We start from the raw sequence: 20,065 nt of genomic DNA, 5'->3' as shown, positions 1-20,065 counted from the left end.
TCCAAAATACCATAGAAATAAATGTAAAAAAAAAAGTTTTAAAAGAAATAAGCAATTTGGCTAAAATTGATTATAAAAATGTTATTAAAATAAATATGTAAATACTGTATATACAGTATAATAAGTAGGGACAAAGTATTAATGCAAGCGAAAATATTTTCCTAATATTATATTTTGGGGTCCATGGGATCTGAAAACCCTTTAGATTAGATTAGATTAGATTAGATTCAACTTTATTGTCATTACACATGTACAATTACAATGCAACGAAATGCAGTTTAGGTCTAACCAGCAGTGCAATAGCAGCAAGTGCAGGATACAGGTATAAGTTATAAAGTGCAGTTATAGAAAAATATGGTGATATTTACAGATGGATGTACTATGAACATTATATACAGGTTGTATTAGCTTTAGGGCGGCATATAAGACTCAGTTTTATTAAGAAGTCCAAATTAAGCTAAAATATGTGTTATGTTAGTTCTAGTTGCATACATTTCCAATAGAATTAAGATAATATTATGAAAGATATAAAGTTAATGAGATGTTTATAATCCCATAACACACTACTTGCATGAAAACTTGGATGTCCCAGTCTTAAATGCTGATTTTACTTAGTCTTATAATAAAATAATTGCATTTTTTTTATTGCGAATGCTCATCAAAAACCTGTTATATCTTATTTAATACTCACATTTAAAGTGATTTTTCTTTAAAAAAAAGATAATCAAGTAATATGTTAAGGATACATTAAGCATATAACCAACATGGATGTTGGATAATCAACATCTTTCCATGTGATAAATGATTAATTTAAAATATAGTTTATTGAATTTGACACCACAGATGGTTAAAAATTGACACTGAAAAACATTTTTAAACCATCAAATACAAGTAATTCAAACCAAAATAATATTACGAGTAGATCACATCATTTTACATCACAATTCTTTCATCTTCAAGAAAGCTAAGTGCAAACCTTAACATTTTATATCTTCTTACCTAAGCACAAGAGTTATACTGTCGCAGCAGAGTTACATATAGCCTGTGAGGACTTTGGCAGGAGGCGTGCAGTGAGCTCTGCTTGTATAAGTTAAAAGGTCATCATCTGAAATAAAATGCCCTGAAAGGGTGGAGCATCAACAGTCTTTTGATTGTTCATTTCACCAGGATATTCCTCACTTTTCCTCTCCTCTTCAGCTCCATGGAGGTGTGTGAGATAAAAATGCTGCCTGCTTTGGAGAGTGATGGCGCAACAGTGCATGTAAAAGTGCCAGGACCAATTCTGACATACCAGAATATTCACTACTGTATTAGAGAAAGCCGTGGGCTGTGCTGCAAGAAAGCACCTGAGAGAGACATCCTGAAAAATGTCAGGTAAGTGCTGTAGAAACAGATTTTATATGATAAATCGCTTGTAATGTGAGTATTTGCAGCAGAACACACTGCTGGGCTGTTAGATGTTGATTGCAGATTAATTCGATAGCGATAACTGTTATCTTCAAGATGTGCGTTCCAGAGATATCAAAGTCTTTCGGTTTATTTCAAGAGTTTTCATATGTGAAATAAAGTGACTGACTTAATGTATTAAAAATATCACACTAAATTTGTTGCAGAGTTCAAATGTTTATAAAGATATGAATAGAAGGAATAAGTGCACAAAAAGAAGTGTTATTTTTGCATTCTTCTAGTCAACAATTGGATTTTAAATTTTATTTATTTATTTATTTATTGTTTTAATTAATTTATTTTATTTAAATTTTTATTGAATATGTCACTGCTTATGTTCTACCTCCAAATATGATATGTGGAAAATAACTTCTGTTACATTATTACGTTTTTCATACTAATTATATACTATATTTACATATTTATTTACTTATTTTAATTTTATTTACATTTTCATGAATCTTTTTAACCATAATTCTTTTTAAAATCTAATTTTACGACATTTTGGATTGTGTTTTATTCCAGAACATTAAAATATATGTGCTTGAATTTGCTGTTGCATTTTGATTGCAGATTAATTTGATATCGATACCTGTTATCTTCAAGATGTGCGTTCCTGAGATATGAAAACCTTTCAGTTACTTTTAGGAGTTTTCATATGCGAAATAAAAATGACTGACCTAATGTATTTGAAAAATTTCACACCAAATATGCTGCTGAGTTCAAATGTTTATAGTGATAAGAATGTAAAGAGTGAGTGCACAAAAGAAGTGTTATGTTAACATATTTATTTACTTATTGTTATTTTATTTACATTTTCATAATTCCTTTTAACCAAACTATATATTTTTAATATCTATTTTTACGACATTTTGCATTGTGTTTTATTCTAGAACATAAGAACTATGAGTATTATTTTTATAACTTATTTTTTAATAAAAATGTTTTGTGTTTAAGCATGTGTGTTCAAGTATAATGATGCACATAAAATAATATTTAAGAAATAAATAATAAAACTTTTAGTGATAAATTGTACACTTTAACAAAGGTTTGTTGTCAATATGGTTTTTCATGCTTTTCAAAATCTCCATTTACTGACCATACAGCATTTATTTAATCAAATATACAGTAATATACTAATACTTTTGCAATGTTATTACTGCTACATGTGTTTTATTTGAAAATGTAATTAATGGGATGGCATAAATGTTCATGAACTTTTAGCATGATTTCTCTAGTCTTCAGTGTCACATAATCATCCTCATATATGCAGATTTGATAGTTACAAAATATTTATTGTTATCAATGTTGAAAACATTTTTTCTTATTATTATTAATTGATGAATAAATCATACAAACAGCAATTAAAATAGCAATCTTTTGTATCTATAAACGTATTTTGTTGTTATTTTTGGACAATTGAATGCATCTTTCCTTAATAAACATGTTTATTTCTTGTATCTTTTAAACACTACTATGTATATGAAGAGTTCAGATGCAAAAACCTCTAAGTTCCATCTGGAGTTATCATCTACAATAAGCATTTTTCAGTTATTTCATGTTAAACGTGTTGAAAATAACCTTTTTTTTTTGCAATCAAAGTGAAATTACACATCAAAGAAAAATACTAACATTAGAAGAAAATTTTGGATGGTACTTAGAGGTTTTTGCATCTGAACTCTTCATATATATGTTGTGTATACTCTAATTTAGATGTTGCCACATGAAGCACTTTTCTATCTTATTTGATAAACTTTTTACAGTGCACTTACCGTAATGAATGCTTTGTTATTGTCCTTTTGTTTCTGTTTTATAGTGGAATCATGAAAACAGGACTGAATGCAATCATGGGAGCAACTGGAAGCGGCAAAACATCGTAAGACGATCACAAAATCATTACACCATACAAAGGTTGCAAATGCCAACGAGCACCATTTATAACCTTTTTTATCTGAAGGCTGTTAGACGTGATGGCTGGTCGCAAGGATCCTCGTGGTTTGCGCTCAGGTCAAGTTCTGGTTGACAACAAGCTTGTGACCTCTGACCTCCGACTCATGTCTGCTTATGTAGTACAGGTGAGAACGCATTATTCATTCCTTTTAGTCCCTTATTCATCAGGGATCACCACAGCAGAATGAAGCGCCAACTATTCCAGCTTGTTTTACACAGCGAATGCCCTTCCAGCTGCAATCCAGTACTGGGAAACACCCATTAACACACACACACACACTCATACACCATGGCCAATTTAGTTTATCCAATTCATATATAGTGCATGTCTTTGGACTGCACCCGGAGGAAACCCACGCCAACACAGGAAAAACATACAAACTCCACACAGAAATGCCAACTGGCCGGGACTCGAACCAGTGACCTTCTTGCTGTGAGGCAACAGTGCTAACCACTGAGCCACCGTGCCTCCAGAATGCATTATTATCATTTTCTGTTCTTTTGCTTTAGGATCAAACAATTGGTTTAATGCCCGGCATTTTCTTTGCCCTCTGCTTGTGTGTCCATCTAGGATGATGTCCTGATGGGCACTCTGACTGTGCGGGAGAATCTTTTATTCTCTGGAAATCTGCGCTTACCAAGGGAACAGTTTTCCAGTGCTGATAAGAAAAAAAAAGTGGAGAGCATCATCGAGGAGCTTGGACTGGAGGACTGTGCAGACACCAAGGTTGAATTCAGTTTATTATGCATCTTTATTTTAATGTCTAGATATAATTTTGGTAGAAGCAATTTTAAAACTGCAAATATTACTTAATTCCTTTATTTTTGTCTCCAAAAATGTGACTATCGTGATTTCACATATTGAAAATGTAACTTTGATCATGATCATTTTTTGAACAACCAACCAGCAGCCATTAAAAAGTATCTCCTTAGCCTAATTTACAATAGTAAGCTGATAATATTATTTATCCTTGTGTTATTATGTCAAATCAGTAGACATAAAGAACTCATTATCTGTAGTTTGTGGATCATTTATAGCATTTTCTGACAGAAGCTCAAATAAATAAACTTAATGAATTAATTTTAAATGAATGAATGTAATTAAAATGGTATAACAATTACATATTGCAGTGGTTCTCAAACTTTGGTACGTGTACCACTAGTGGTATGCGGACTTCCTTCTGTGGTACGCGGATGAATCAAATATGTCATATGTACATGCTACATATATTTAAATAAATTATCAAAATTATTTATATATGAATATGATGACATAAATGAGGTCTAGGCAACATTTCCAGGTGCTGATAAACCAGGAGTTTTTAGTTTTTTTACTTTTTAAAAACAGTAACCTACCATTTTTAACTTTTAAAAGCACATTTTAATTTAAATGTTCTTAATAATAGGGATATGCCTTGTTTTTGAACCTGAGTTTTAGCTGCTTTACTGGACCTGATACGCTGCTGTATTTTTCAATTATGACGGTGCTTGTAAAGACAACTTTTTTCTGAGGTGGTACTTGATGAAAAATGTTTGAGAACCACTGATATATTAGATTGTAGAAAAATTGAGATCTACAAGTAACACTAATATACATTAAATACACTCATTACAAAGAGGCAAAAGTAAAATTGATATGGTATAATCATTTTTATTAGTTCTTCCTTTTATTTTTGTCCAAAAAAACAACCAATTTTGCTAGTTTAATAAACTGTCCTGTAATAAAAAATATTTATTAACTTTATAATTAAGTTTGTTTTAATGTACATTTTTAACATTTATTTAAATGTATAAATAGTAAAATAGTAACATTTGTCTTTAAAATAGTAATATTTGAAAAAAATCTGGTCAACCCTGTAAAACCGGCCGCACAGTCAAATTAATACAATGAGCTCATTTCACTTTAATATTGAGGAGAGTTCATTGTACTCAATAGACCAAAATGACATGAACATGACTTTTAAACGTTACATAAGCAAAAAGGTTATTCATGAGTAAATTATTTATGAGAATATTTAATAAGCTGAGCTGCAATTATAAAGCATGATCCCTAACTAAATGCATGCATGTCTACACTATAAAATGACTCTCTTTGATAGATGCATTAACACAAGCTATGGCCTCTAAGCACAGCGAGAGTTTTAAAGCTAAACATCCAGTGAAAGCTTAATGTGAGTATTTTCAATTTCATAAGGCTGTTTTTACAGCATGGATGTTGTAATGTAATTACAATACATTCAGTTGAACAGGCTTAAGCGTTCATTTATTTGTTCAAGCGTAAAACAAAAGACCGTTGTAACCACAAGTGCTATCAGTAGCAACAGGTTAGCGCAGAAATTCCATTTGTAAAACTGGGGTAAAATAAACTGTCATATTATAAAGACATAGCAAGGGGGAAATGAGATTTAATACAGGGCTTTTTGTCCAATCTGAGACCCCCTTCATATTGTATATCTAACAAGCAGTGAAGATTTTTTAAGAAATCATATAGCCCATTGACAAACACTTAATCATGAAGATTTGAGTCTGTGTGATGTTTATGCTGCACAAATTAATTTATTTGGTATTTTAAGAAAAAATTGATAAACATTGTGACTGTTAATGAGAGACAGATATGTGCCATATGTACTTGTTTTAGTACAAAATAAAGTTGTACAGTTCTGCTAACATCTTAGAAGATTATTGGTGAAGTTTTTTCCTCGGCGCTGTCGCCACTGGCTTACATGTTTAGAGATCTGTAGAGCTGCGCATAGATGGATTTGCTCTTCAGTGTGTGGACTCTCAGTAGTGATTATGAAACCACACTAAACTAAGCCAAACTGAACTACACTGTTTCAATTTACTATGATCTTCTATGTGAAGCTGCTTCGACACAATCTACATTGTAAAAGCGCTATAGAAATAAAGGTGAATTGAATTGAATTATGCTTTTATTTGAGGAAAGTAGCTAAAATTGTTTTTTGCTTAAATGTTTTGAAGTAATTAGAATTTACCTGAAAATAATGAAGACAGAAAACACACAAAAATGTTTTACAAATATCTTTTTATTTAAGTAAATATTCCCATTGATTTAAAAATACCCCCTGAAAAATAGATGTCACTTAAATATGTTAAGTAGGTATCGTCTTTCTTCCAGATTGGTACTGAGTTTATAAGAGGTGTGTCAGGAGGAGAACGAAAGCGCTGTAGTATAGGAATGGAGCTCATCACGTCTCCTACGCTTCTGTTTCTGGATGAGCCGACCACAGGCCTGGACTCCAACACTGCCAACAGCATCATTGCTCTCCTGCACAGGTACACACTGCTTCCTCCTGAACACTCCTCCTGAAAGAAGATTTTTTTCAACACATTTCTAAACATGATAGTTTTAATAACAAATTTCAATTTAATATCTGATTTCTTTTATTTTTGGCGTGATGGCAATATTTTACTAGATATTATTCAAGATACTAGTATCCAGCTTGTTAAAAGACTTAACTAGTTAATTAGGTTAGATAAAAAATGCTAGGATAATTAGGCAAATCATTGTATAATCATAGTTTGTTCTGTAGACACTCGATAAAATATTGCATATGGGGGCTAATAATATTGACCCTAAAATGTATTTTAAAAAATTAAAAACTGCTTTTATTCTAGCCGAAATAAAACAAATAAGACTTTCTCCAGAAAACTGTGAAACATTCCTTGCTCTGTTAAACATCATTAGGGAAAAATTAAAAAAATAAATTCACAGAAGGGCTAATCATTTTGACTTCAACTGTTCTCCAACACAGCCCTGGCTTAACCTCGGCTTGTTCGGTAACCTGTAGAAATCTTTATGTTCATGTCTTTTTTATCTTGTCTCTTCTGATTCTCTGCTCTGGTTGTCTTTCAGGTTGTCAAGAGGTGGTAGAACGATAATTTTCTCAATCCACCAGCCACGTTATTCAATCTTCAGGCTCTTTGATTACCTGACGCTGATGCATAAAGGAGAAACCGTTTATGCTGGCCCTGCTGGAAAAGCCATCGACTACTTCCAGAGTCTGGGTAAAATGAGTGGTTGGCTGGCCACATAAATATGAATTAAATACTAAAATATTTATAAAATTTATAAAACATATTTATAAATACTAACCCATCTTATATATATATATATATATATATATATATATATATATATATATATATATATATATATATATATATATATATATATATATATATATATATATATATATACATATATATATATATATATATATATATATATATATATATATTTTTTTTTTTTTTTTATTAATACATAAATAGAGCAGTCTTATAATCAAACTGCAAATTATAATAATTAATTCATTTATTATTTTATTGGTTGTAATTTATTGAGATCTTATGCATTGTTTCCTACAATACTCAACATTTTATAGAAGGAAATATACAAAAGATAGAATAATAGAAGAAGAATCAATAAAACAGTTTATAAAAAACTGAATTTAAATATATATCTAAAAACATTTTTACATTTTAATTAATATTTAATATAATGTGTATATAACTATACAAATAACCCTAAATTGAACTGAATATCTTTATAATGCTTACTATACAATAGAAATATATGCTAATATTGAAATATTAAATTCATCCTTAATTAAATTTCACATCTATTGATTAGGTTATGAGCGTGATGCTTTCAACAACCCTGCAGATTTCTTTCTGGACATAACCAATGGAGAGACGGCTACTTCAATGCCAACAGGTATTTCATATACTGTACATGCACTGACTGAGACATCATTGTATATTTATAAATGTTATGTGCTATTGTTACTATATACAAGAAAATACATTTCATATACAAGAATCTGTACTGTCTGTACCTTTGATAAAGATTAATTTTATTGAATTGTTTATAATTCAATAATTTATAAACGAAACTATGCCGTTGTTTAACATTTGATTGTTACATTTCTGTAATACTGTTTGGCTCTCCAGAAAACCATAGAGCATGGTTTATTGTAGGGATGCACGATATATAGAGCATCGATATCGCAATGTTAGCGTCCGCAATAGTCACATCACATGATGTGCAGTGGTGAGTTGGGATTTTAGTTGGCCAGAAGGCACAAGTCAAAACACATGAGATTTGTGGAGGCACTGCAGAATTGAACCATAATAGGGGGAAAGTTTATCATCTGCAAACTGTTTTAAGGCCTGTGATTATTTGAGCATTTTAAGAAAGTTTAAAACATTTTAATAGTGCATAATGAAGTTTAATAAAGATTAATTTTATTTAATTATTTATATGATGAAGACTGTTATTTATTTTAATTTCTGAAAACCATAAAGCACTGTTTATTTCACTTTGCAATTGTGATTATTTATGACTGTGGTTTATTGTATATGCCGTTGAAGTCAGAATTATTAGAAACCCCCTTTTTTTGAATATTTCCAAAATGATGTTTAACAGAGCAAGGACATTTTCACAGTATGTCCGATAATATTTTTTCTTCTGGAGAAAGTCTTATTTGTTTTATTTCGGCTAGAATAAAAGAAGTTTTTAATTTTTTAAAAAACATTTCAAGGACAAAATTATTAGACCCTTTAAGCTATATATATTTTTAATAGTCTACAGAACAAACTATCTGTTTATAAATGTTTTGAAAAAAAATCTTCTTTCTGTTAAACAGAAATTGTGGAAAAAAATAAACAGGGGGGCTAATAATTATGACTTTAACTGTATATACTAACTTACATAAAAATATATTTATATTTCACTCCCCTACAAAATCATCCCAATAAATCTGAAACATTGACTTTCCAAACAAAGCTGTTTAAGTCATCTGGTGAAATTATGTTTATATCGTAATATATATCACAGAGAATAAAATTGCAATGTCAAATATTTTTAATATCGTGCAGCCCTAGTTTATTGTATATTTGTACATGGTATTTTTTAATTGTAGCTTGTATCTTTGCTGTGTTGTATTTATCTTTGTTTGTAGTTTGATTATTGTATTTTTATGCACAATTTACTTTCCTGCTTTCATACAAAATCATCCAAATCTGTCTAAATTAAGAAATTCTTTGCAAATAGAGCTATTTAAGCCACGTGGTAAAGTTGTTTTTATATTGTAAATTCGTAATATACATTTGTAGTCAGAATTATTAGCCCTACTGTTCAATTATAGACTTTTTTTTCCTCAATTTCTGTTCAATGGAAAGATTTCTAATCATAACAGTCTCAATAACTAATTTCTTTAATCTTTGCCATGATGACAGTACATAATATTTTACTAGATATAATATTTTATTCAGATTAAAGTGCAATTCAAAGGGTTAATTAGGTTAATTAGGCAGGTAAGGGTAATTAGGCAAGTCATTGTATAATGATGGCTTGTTCTGTAGCCAAATGAAAAAATACATAGCTTAAGAGGGCTAATAATATTGATCTTAAAATTATTTAAAAAAAATTTAAACTGCTTTTATTTTAGCTGAAATTACCCAAATAAAACTTTCCCCAGAAGAAAAAATATTATCAGAAATACTGTAAAAATGTCCTTGCTGTGTTATGTCACATGTAGGGATCAAAGCAAGGAACAACAGAGACGAGGATCCAAATACAGGTAAAATAAGATTATATTTAAGGCAAACAATGCAGGCATAAGGTCGTACTAAAACAGGAACAACAACAAACAAGGCAATGATCTTAAATACAAACTGGCAAAAACAAGACGCTAGGCCATGCAAGGCATTTACACCAAAGACTCCATGATAAGCTGGTGTGTGTGTGTATGTGGTGCATATATAGTTCGAATGATCAGTGATACAAGTCTCAGCTGAGTGTGTGTCATCAGCCGGGATCAGCATCTGGTGTGTGTGACATTGCCTGAAGGGATTTGTAGTTCTTAGAGGCATCTGTAGTTCACCTCAGTCTATCTGGAAGGGTCACTGGTGATTGTGACATGTTAAGCATAATTTGGGATTTTTTTAAATCACATGACGGCTAATAATTTTGACTTCAACTGTATATCGCAGAAAAGCAAAATATCAGATTTTTCCAATATTCCGCAGCCGTAGATTGAAGGTTTCTCTCTGTTGCTCACTCAGAGAAGTCATTGGCTGAGCTTTACAGAGAGTCTCAGTTCTGCACCGCCGTGGACGAGGAGCTGAAGTGCATCACTGGACCATCAGATTCTTTATCTGAAGCCAAGAGCAAAGCACCATCCTATGTCACGTCCTTTAGCTATCAGGTTTGTTTCATAAAAAACCTTTCAGCGTGTCTGCTTACCAAGTAAATGGTTAACCTGTATGCTGCTAACTTGACCCGCTGTTCAACTTCAGCTCACTGCTGTTATCAGGTCAGCTATGGGTGAAATGAACAGAGAGTCATAAACCTTTATAATTGTTTTCTGCCTTTTGCATTTGTCTGCCTGCATGAGTTAGATAATTCTATATATTTTTTGTAGTTAAAGGTGGTATGTTGGAGGACAGGGCTGAATGTTGTCAGGAATCCTCAGACGTCATATGCTCAGATTGCAATGAACATCCTCTTTGCTCTGCTGATTGGACTTGTCTACTATCAGATGCCTTTAACTCTTCCCGAAGCCCTACAGAACAGGTGCTGCCACATTCACTGTCTATCAGTCCATTTATCTGACTCTCCATGCATATCCTCATCCAGCTGTATGACCACACATCTATCCATATAGACATGCATTCATCCATTTACCCACACATTCATCCACTCATACATTTATACATTAGTATTTATCCACCTTGTATTCGTCCACCCAACTATTTATCCATCCAATTCTTCCATCCATCCATTCACCAAATCAGTTGTTCACTCCTCCATCCATTTGTCCATCTACTCTTCCAATTACTTATACATAGATCCAGCCACACATCCAACCATTCATCCATCCAGACTGCCACTCGTCCATCCATCCACCCATTCCTGTGTTGACTTATCCATCCATTTATCCATCTACTTATCCAATTACTTATACATAGATCCAGCCAGACATGCATCCATGCTGACTCCAACTCATCTGTCCATCCATCCATCCATTTATCCATCTACTCTTCCAATTACTTATACACAGATCTAGCCACACATCCATCCAGTCACCCACTCATCTATCCACTCATCCATTTATCCACCCATTTATGTGTTCACTCATCCATCCATTTATCCATCTATGATCTACTCATCCATTATACATATTCCAGCCACACATTCAGCCATCCAGACATTCACTCATCCATTTACTCATCCATCCATCTATCCAACCATTCATGTGTTCACTCATCTATCCATTTATCAATCTTCTCATCCAGTTATTTATACATGGATCTAGCCACACATCCATCCATTCAGACTCTCACTCATCAATCCGTCCATCCACCTATCCAACCATTTATCCATCCATCCATTCACCAAATCAGTTGTTCACTCTTCCATCCATTTATCCATCTACTCATCCAATTACTTATACATAGATCAAGCCACACATCCATCCATACATCCAGTCACCCACTCATCTATCCACTCATCCATTGATCCACCCCTTTATGTGTTTACTCATCTATCCATTTATCCATCTACTCATCCATTATACATATTCCAGCCACACATTCATCCATCCAGACAATCACTCATCCATTTATTTACTCATCCATCGATCTATCCAACCATTGATGTGTTCACTCATCCATCCATTTATCAATCTTCTCATCCAATTATTTATACTTGGATCTAGTCACACATCCATCCATTCAGACTCTGACTCATCAGTCCATCCATCCACTTATCCAACCATTTATCCATCCATCCATTCACTAAATCAGTTGTTCACTCTTCCGTTTATTTAGCCATCTACTCATACAATTACTTATACATAGATCCAGGCACACATCCATCCATTCAAATTCCCATTCATCCGTTCATCCATCCAACCATTTATCCATCGATCCATTCACCACCCCTCATCCACTCATCCATCTATCTGTAAACTCATACATTCATTGAGTTATCCATTGATCCACTTATCCATTTATCCATCCACTTATCCAATTACTTACACATAGATCCAGCCACACATCCATCCATTCAGACTCTTACTCATCCGTCCATCCACCCATCTAACCATTTATTCTTCCATCCATTCACCAAATCAGTTGTTCACTCATCCATCCATTTATCAATCTACTCATCCAATTACTTATACATAGATCCAGCCACACATCCATCCATTCAGACTCTTACTCATCCGTCAATCCACCCATCTAACCATTTATTCTTCCATCCATTCATCAAATCAGTTGTTCACTCATCCATCCATTTATCAATCTACTCATCCAATTACTTATACATAGATCCAGGCACACATCCATCCATTCAAATTCCCATTCATCCGTTCATCCATCCAACCATTTATCCATCGATCCATTCACCACCCCTCATCCACTCATCCATCTATCTGTAAACTCATACATTCATTGAGTTATCCATTGATCCACTTATCCATTTATCCATCCACTTATCCAATTACTTATACATAGATCCAGCCACACATCCATCCATTCAGACTCTTACTCATCCGTCCATCCACCCATCTAACCATTTATTCTTCCATCCATTCCCCAAATCAGTTGTTCACTCATCCATCCATTTATCAATCTACTCATCCAATTACTTATACATAGATCCAGCCACACATCCATCCATACAGACTTTCACTCATCCGTCCATCCATCCATCTAACCATTTATTCATCCATCGCTCCATTCACCAAATCAGTTGTTTACTTATCCATCCATTTATCCATTTACTGATCCAATTACTTATACTGTACATAGATCCAGCCACACATCCATCCATTCAAACTCCCACTCATCCATTCATCCATCCAACCATTTATCAATCCATCCATCCATCCATTTACCAGTGCATTTAATCACTCATCCCTCCATTTGTCCATCTACTCATCTATGGCCTTATCCATCCATAGTTCCAGCCACTCATGCATTCATTCCTCCATCCAGGCATCATTTATCTGTTCATCCCTCATCCACTCATCCATCCATCCGTCAACTCGTATATTCATCGAATCATCCATCGATCCACTCATCCTTTTAACCAGCCACAAAACAATCCAAAAAATCATTCATTTATCCATCCACTCATCCATTCATTTATCAAACCACTCATCTACCATTCCGTTCTTCATGTCTGTGTGTTTGCAGGATTGGCGCTTTCTTCTTTCTCATCATCAACATGGTTTTTGGCAACTTGTCAGCAGTAGAGCTCTTCATTAATGAGCGAGCAATTTTTGTGTGAGTATGATTTTATCTGCCTTGCTTATAATTGTATTTGATGTTTCTAATGTTTCATTGATACAACATTATAGTATATATTAATATTTTGAATTAGCTTTTCATTTCATATTTGATCATTTGGGCATTTCAATTTAAACATTATTTCAGATTTTTTTCAGATTTTTTTTGACAGATTAAATAGAAACAATAACACTTACATTTATGTGTTCGAATTATATGTGCATGTTATGTATGGATGTAAACAAACTTCACTTGTTCATTTGGCTTACTTTTTTAAAAAGTTTTTTTTTTTCTGTATGTCTGTGTCTGTTTTAGGCATGAAAACTCTGGAGGATATTACCGTACATCTGTGTATTTCCTCTCCAAGGTGTTCGTGGATCTGTTACCAAATCGCATTGTCCCGATTTTAATCTTCTCCAGCATTTCCTACTACATGATGGGTAAAACAATCTCTGTTTCACATAAAACTGTGATTAAACGTCAACATCAGCACATGCTGTTTTCTAAATAAGCATTAATATGCACAGTAATTGAATATATGTATTTGTAAACAGGGTTGAATCCAGCATTCACATCCTTCCTGTGCTTCGCGTTGACCATGTCTCTGGTCAGTCTAGCAGGAGTGAGTTTGGCCTTTCTGGTCAGTGCCAGCGTGAGCACTTTCGCCATGGCCAACATCCTCGTCGTCTTGCCTTTCGTCTTCATGATGGTCAGATTTCAAATGCTTACTTGCTCATAAGCTTTTTACAAGATGTAAAATAAGTCGCTGATGTCCCTAGAACAGGGATGGGCAAACTTGATCCTCGAGGGCCGGTGTCCCTGCAGAGTTTTGTTCCAACACTAGTCAAACACACCTGAGCAAACTAATCAGTGTCTTCAAGATCACTTGAACTCTATAGGGAGGTCTGTTTGAATAGGGTTGGAGCTAAACTATGCAGGACTCTGGCCGTCCAGGATCAAGTTTGCCCACACCTGCCCTAGAATGTGTATATGACAAATAATGTTTTTTAACTGCCTGTTTTAGGCTTTGATACTAATCGTGCTATTTTGGTGGCTGTCACTTTAAATTCAAATGAGATTGTGCTCTTTTCAAAAGAGGGCGGAGCTAAAATTACTATGTGTTAGCACAGTGGCAGATTTAAAAACAAGGATAACATCATATGCTAATGAGGGAGAGATCGTCACTAATGGGCGGGGCTTTCCCCGCTGATGACATATACAAAGGGAGAATGTCGATCAAAGTGTTTCTGCAGGCTATTTTATCAAGTGTGGGTATAAAAATTTTAATTATAACATTTTTACTATTAGAAGCTGGCTATATTAACACACTGTTGACACACAACTGTGCTTAAATTCGTTATAAAAGTGATTTTTGTTTAACAGGCCCCCTTTAATTTGGTTCAGTGTTGGCTTTAATTAGTTACAAAGTAGCTATTTACTGTATTAAATTACTTTCTTCACTTAAAATGTAAAGTAAGGGATTCATTTTAATAATTTAAATACAGTAACTTATAATTTACTTGCCTAAATGTAACTTGTGCCTAATGTGCCTAATGTTACTTTTGTAATGAAGGAAACGCTGAGAGCAGACTTGCGGATCCATGTGCAGTTTATTAATCAAGGTCGTGCAGGCATGGGTCATAAACAAGGGCAAAACAGTATCATAAGGGTAATCCAATAATCATGATCAATTTACAGGTGAGAGGTCAGACTAGGCGGCAATGGGTCAAGACAAGAAGCAAGGCAAGAATCAAAACACACAGGAAAACAAACCAGGAGCACTGCTTTGTAATGTTCAGGATAGAAACAAGACTCTGCATTGGGTGAATGAAGGAGAGGTGTATTTAAAGTCCTGTAATCAGTGTAGATGAGCAGCAGCTGTGTGAGTGTCCAGATTATTGTCAGCTGTTGCAAGAGTTGATGAGCTCAGGGGGTTCTGGGCGTTGTAGTTCGTTCAGCAGTAAGCTCTCTGGCAGCTAGCTCTCTGCAACTCTCACATGGTCGCCCACTGAAGCTAAGCAGCGCTGCGCCTGGTCAGTACCTGGATGGGAGACCACATGGGAAAGCTAGGTTGCTGCCGGAAGTGGTGTTAGTGAGGCCAGTAGGGGGTATTCGGCCTGCTGCCTGTGACCCAATGCCCCGGTGTAGTGAAAGGGACACTATACTGCTTAGTGAGTGCTGTTGGATAAGACGTTAAACCGAGGTCCCGACTCTCTGTGGTCGTGAAAAATCCCAAGTTTGCTCACTGGCCTCTGTCAATCATGGCCTCCTAACCATCCCCATATTATAATTGGCTTCATCACTCTGTCTCCATCAATCAGCTGGTGTGTGGTGTGCAGTCTAGCGCAATAATTATTATTATTATTATTATTATTATTATTATTATTATTGTTATTATTATTTTTAGAAGTAGTAGTCGTAGGGCGACGTACTAGGTAGTACTGTCGCCTCACAGCAAGAATGTCGCTGGGTAGCTGGTTCAAATCTCGGCTCAGTTGGTGTTTCTGTGTGGAGTTTGCATGTTCTCCCTGTGTTTGCTTGGGTTTCCTCCGGGTGCTCCGGTTTCCCCTACAGTCTAAAGACATGCAGTACAGGTGAATTGGGTAGGCTAAATTGTCCGTAGTGTATGAGTGTGTGTGTGTGTGTGTGTGGATGTTTCCCAGAGTTGGGTTGCGGCTGGAAGGGCATCCGCTGCGTAAAAAAAATGTGCTGGATAAGTTGGCGGTTAATTCTGCTGTGGCGACCCCGGATTAATAAATGAACTAAGCCGACAAGAAAATAAGTAAATTGTAGTAGTAGTAATCTCCCTTATAGAAAACCTTGCTGGCAATTGCAACAAACTACAGGAAGGTAAACGCCAGCAGAGACAACACCACTGGCAATCATATATTTTGTTGTTTAAATATACACTGCTTAAAAAAATAAAGAGAACACTTAAACAACACAATGTAACACAATTGTCTGAGCAGTATATTTAGCTAATTTTTTTAGTTGAATTCTAATTTCAACTAAAGATTATATTTATCATGACAATTGCATATGCTTAAGATAAAATGAATCGAGAGATTATATTGTTTAACTTCAGAGAATCCTCAAGAGTATCTTGACATTCAGGTATTTAACATAATAATTCAGTTTTTTCAAATAGAGAAGGTTAGCATTATCTGACAAATAAACATGCGGAAGAAACAATAAAATGTTTTAGAAAATTAATGTCAATATATGTGTATGCAATATGGTGTCATTACTTTGAAACATTTGATTGAAGTTTTCATTTTTTAAAACAATCTAAAAGGTTTGACTCAAATTTAATGAATGTTTTTCAATATCTGTTGTCTGTGTGTTTAGATTTATGTGGAATTTGGTTGTGACATGTTTATTTAAGGTTATCAGAATTTATGTACAATGGGCTTTTACAGGCATAATCAGAGGCCAGTTTTAACAAAAATTATGCAATGGGTAGGCCCAGACAAAATCTGCGCGCGCAGAATTCTGCAGATTTTCCACAGAATTCCGCAGATTTCTGCAGATTTTTAGCCCATCATTAATTTTGTTTATTTACTTAAGTAAACGTGTCAATCTAAATTTATTCAGTTTTTATTCAGTAATTTATTACTTTTTATTTCATATATCAAGGTTTTAGTTATGATACTCTGCTGGATACTCCCAAAATAAATCTGCAGAAATCCGTAGATTTTTACCAAAATTCTCAGCAGAAATAGCAAAAAACATCCGCAGAATCCGTCTGGGTCATTATCCAAATACAACATCAAATAATAAACATAAGTAGCAAATAGGTTAACTAAATATTTACCAAATTAATTAATAAATACAAGAATATTTAAGGGCAAAATAATTATAAAGAAATTATAGTAATCCTTAAAAAGAAGAAAGTAATAAATAAATAGATGGAGATAAAGAAAAAGAACAAGAAAGGGAGACATCATACCATCTAGAAGTACTAATTTTGGTGTTATGTGGATTTTTAGTTTTGTGTCAAGTAATTAAAACTAAAAATAAAAACTGAGATCTACATTAAATACAATTTCTTTCTTCACTCAAAAAACACCAAACTGTTCAAACTACTTATTTAAAATGAGCTGAAACAACACAATTTCTGATTTTTTTGTGACAACTTATTTGTTCAATCCACTTAAATCCATAACACTTAATAAGTTAACTTAATTCCTTTATGTTGTCCCAGTTTTTTACATGTTTTTCTTTCTCTCTTTCAGGTGTTCGGAGGGTTTCTGGTGAATCTGAACTCCATGCTCAACTGGTTGTCCTGGCTCAAGTGGATCAGTATCTTCAAATATGGACTTGATGTAGGAAGCATTTCATTTTAAATGCGTAAAGTACCATGCATAAGAGTTTATATAAGAATGATTTAATATATAAGAGTGCAGAAAAGGATGTTTTATGCATGTTTACACATTATGAGATTATACAAACACAGCACTGATTATAACATGGTTATGTGTTGCTCTTTTGTATAGGCTGTGACTATAAATGAAATGAAAGGGCTGGTCCTCTATAGTGGCAATGCTACGTAAGTAAAACTGTATAAAGATAACGTAATGGCAGTTCACTGAAAGTTCAGGGTTTTATAACTCAGCTGGACGACCTTCTGCATATCATAACAGATAAGCACACTACTGATCAAAACATGACCTTAGTATGATAAAGTTTATTGAATTAAATGATTGAAATTGAATTAAATGATTGAAATGAATGATCTGCCATTTCAGATGACTTTATTAATCAGTGATTTAAGTCATTGCAGAGATGTATGGATGCAGTCGTCCGAGCACATGGGAGTCATACACAATATTCATTCTTTCTCCTCTGCAGCATGACTTTATATATTCTTTACTGGACATTATTTCTGGGAAAAGTGACTGACTTTTGTCTAAGCAAAGTCAGACCTTACTGTCCTAATTAAATAATGAAAAATCAAGACGTGATCATATTTTATTTTGATAAAATAAGTGTAATCTAGAGGCCTTTGCCTTTCATTAAGCCACTTCTGATACCAAATGATCAACTAGAAGTCAAGTTAGTATTTGTTGTTCCTAAAACTTAGATAGGCGACAAGAATTTTGTCAGGTAGTTTACATTTTATAGCAACTACCAATTGTTTACATCTGTTTGTTTGTTTGTTTGTTGTCCTCCTGTTGGTGTTCAGACTGCCAGGAGAGCTGTATCTAGAGTCTCAGGGCATCGACTACAGTGTGTGGGGTTTCTGGCAGAATGAGGTGGCCCTTCTGGGAATTGTACTGGTGTGTATGACATTTGCATACATACAGTTACGCAGGATCAACCGCTGGAAATGACGAACAAACCATCCATAACCGTTTCCCCCCATACACTGAAATTTCATCAAAGGTTTATTTTTGTAAACCAGCTCTGTTGTATCTCTGATTCACTGTTTGCAGATTCTAATACTTGAATTTAATAGCTACTCTTGACTTATTTTGTAAACTAGAATTACTAAAAAAATTATATATATTTTTTATTTAAAAGTTATTTTATTAAGTTATTTAATGTTTAATACCGAACTGAAGTAGTGAAAGAATGATTAGTTAATTATTAAATAACTATTTTATTATTTTTCTGCCAAAAACACTATTTTTTTCACACAATTGCACAAAATTTCACAGTTACTGAGATATAGTGTGATGTAAAAAAAATAAATGTTCTTAATTCTCCATGGGGAATGTATGATGCACTGCAAAAAGATGCATGGTGATGAAATTGGGTCTAGCTTAATTACAATTTGAATCTATCTATCTATCTATCTATCTATCTACCTATCTACCTATCTATCTATCTATCTATCTATCTATCTATCTATCTATCTATCTATCTACCTATCTACCTATCTATCTATCTATCTATCTATCTATCTATCTATATAATGATCAATATGTTTGTTTTTTACTACAATGTGTTGCCTATTAGTGAGTAAATTAACCCATTGAGGTCTATTTTGAGTCAAAGAAGATATGTAAAAGCTTTTTAAAATGTATAGCCCTTAATAAAGAAACAAATTATGCAAATGCTATATAACACCTCCAAATGCACAATATGTTTGAGACTTAACCTTTAAAAAAAGTTCATATTTCTTATTGCTTATGCTTATGCTTATTTCACTCGAGGTGTCAAAAAATAATAATGTAAATAATGTGTAGCCCTTTCCCCATATCTCACATATCTGAAAATGAAATTCGTAAGGATGCATATGACTGCATGTATTGCTAGTATTGACCATTCATTGGACATTTTTGTTATCTGGAAGTGAAAGTTTATGTATAAACTTAGTAAATAAATGTATTTTATTTAAAAACTT

General features: G+C 33.6%; 1 protein-coding gene across 3 annotated transcripts in view; it reads left to right on the top strand.

Moving 5' to 3' along the window:
* Positions 1-20,065, top strand: part of abcg2b (ATP-binding cassette, sub-family G (WHITE), member 2b) — a 22,141-nt gene extending 2,076 nt beyond the window's left edge. Inside the window, exons 2-17 of one of the 3 annotated variants that reach the window (XM_068220601.2) lie at positions 1,005-1,097; positions 1,198-1,374; positions 3,263-3,322; positions 3,404-3,521; positions 3,968-4,123; positions 6,533-6,690; positions 7,271-7,422; positions 8,048-8,131; positions 10,483-10,625; positions 10,842-10,993; positions 13,624-13,713; positions 14,032-14,156; positions 14,271-14,425; positions 17,952-18,041; positions 18,213-18,265; positions 18,902-20,065. In XM_068220601.2, coding sequence (XP_068076702.1) covers positions 1,202-1,374; positions 3,263-3,322; positions 3,404-3,521; positions 3,968-4,123; positions 6,533-6,690; positions 7,271-7,422; positions 8,048-8,131; positions 10,483-10,625; positions 10,842-10,993; positions 13,624-13,713; positions 14,032-14,156; positions 14,271-14,425; positions 17,952-18,041; positions 18,213-18,265; positions 18,902-19,049 — 1,857 coding nt within the window. In that variant the 5' untranslated portion in view covers positions 1,005-1,097; positions 1,198-1,201 and the 3' untranslated portion in view covers positions 19,050-20,065. 3 annotated transcript variants of the gene reach the window in all.

This window comes from Danio rerio, chromosome 1 (genome assembly GCF_049306965.1).
Source record: "Danio rerio strain Tuebingen ecotype United States chromosome 1, GRCz12tu, whole genome shotgun sequence".
In the NCBI taxonomy this organism is placed as follows: Eukaryota; Metazoa; Chordata; class Actinopteri; order Cypriniformes; family Danionidae; genus Danio; species Danio rerio.
This window is presented reverse-complemented; position numbering and strand designations above follow the sequence as displayed.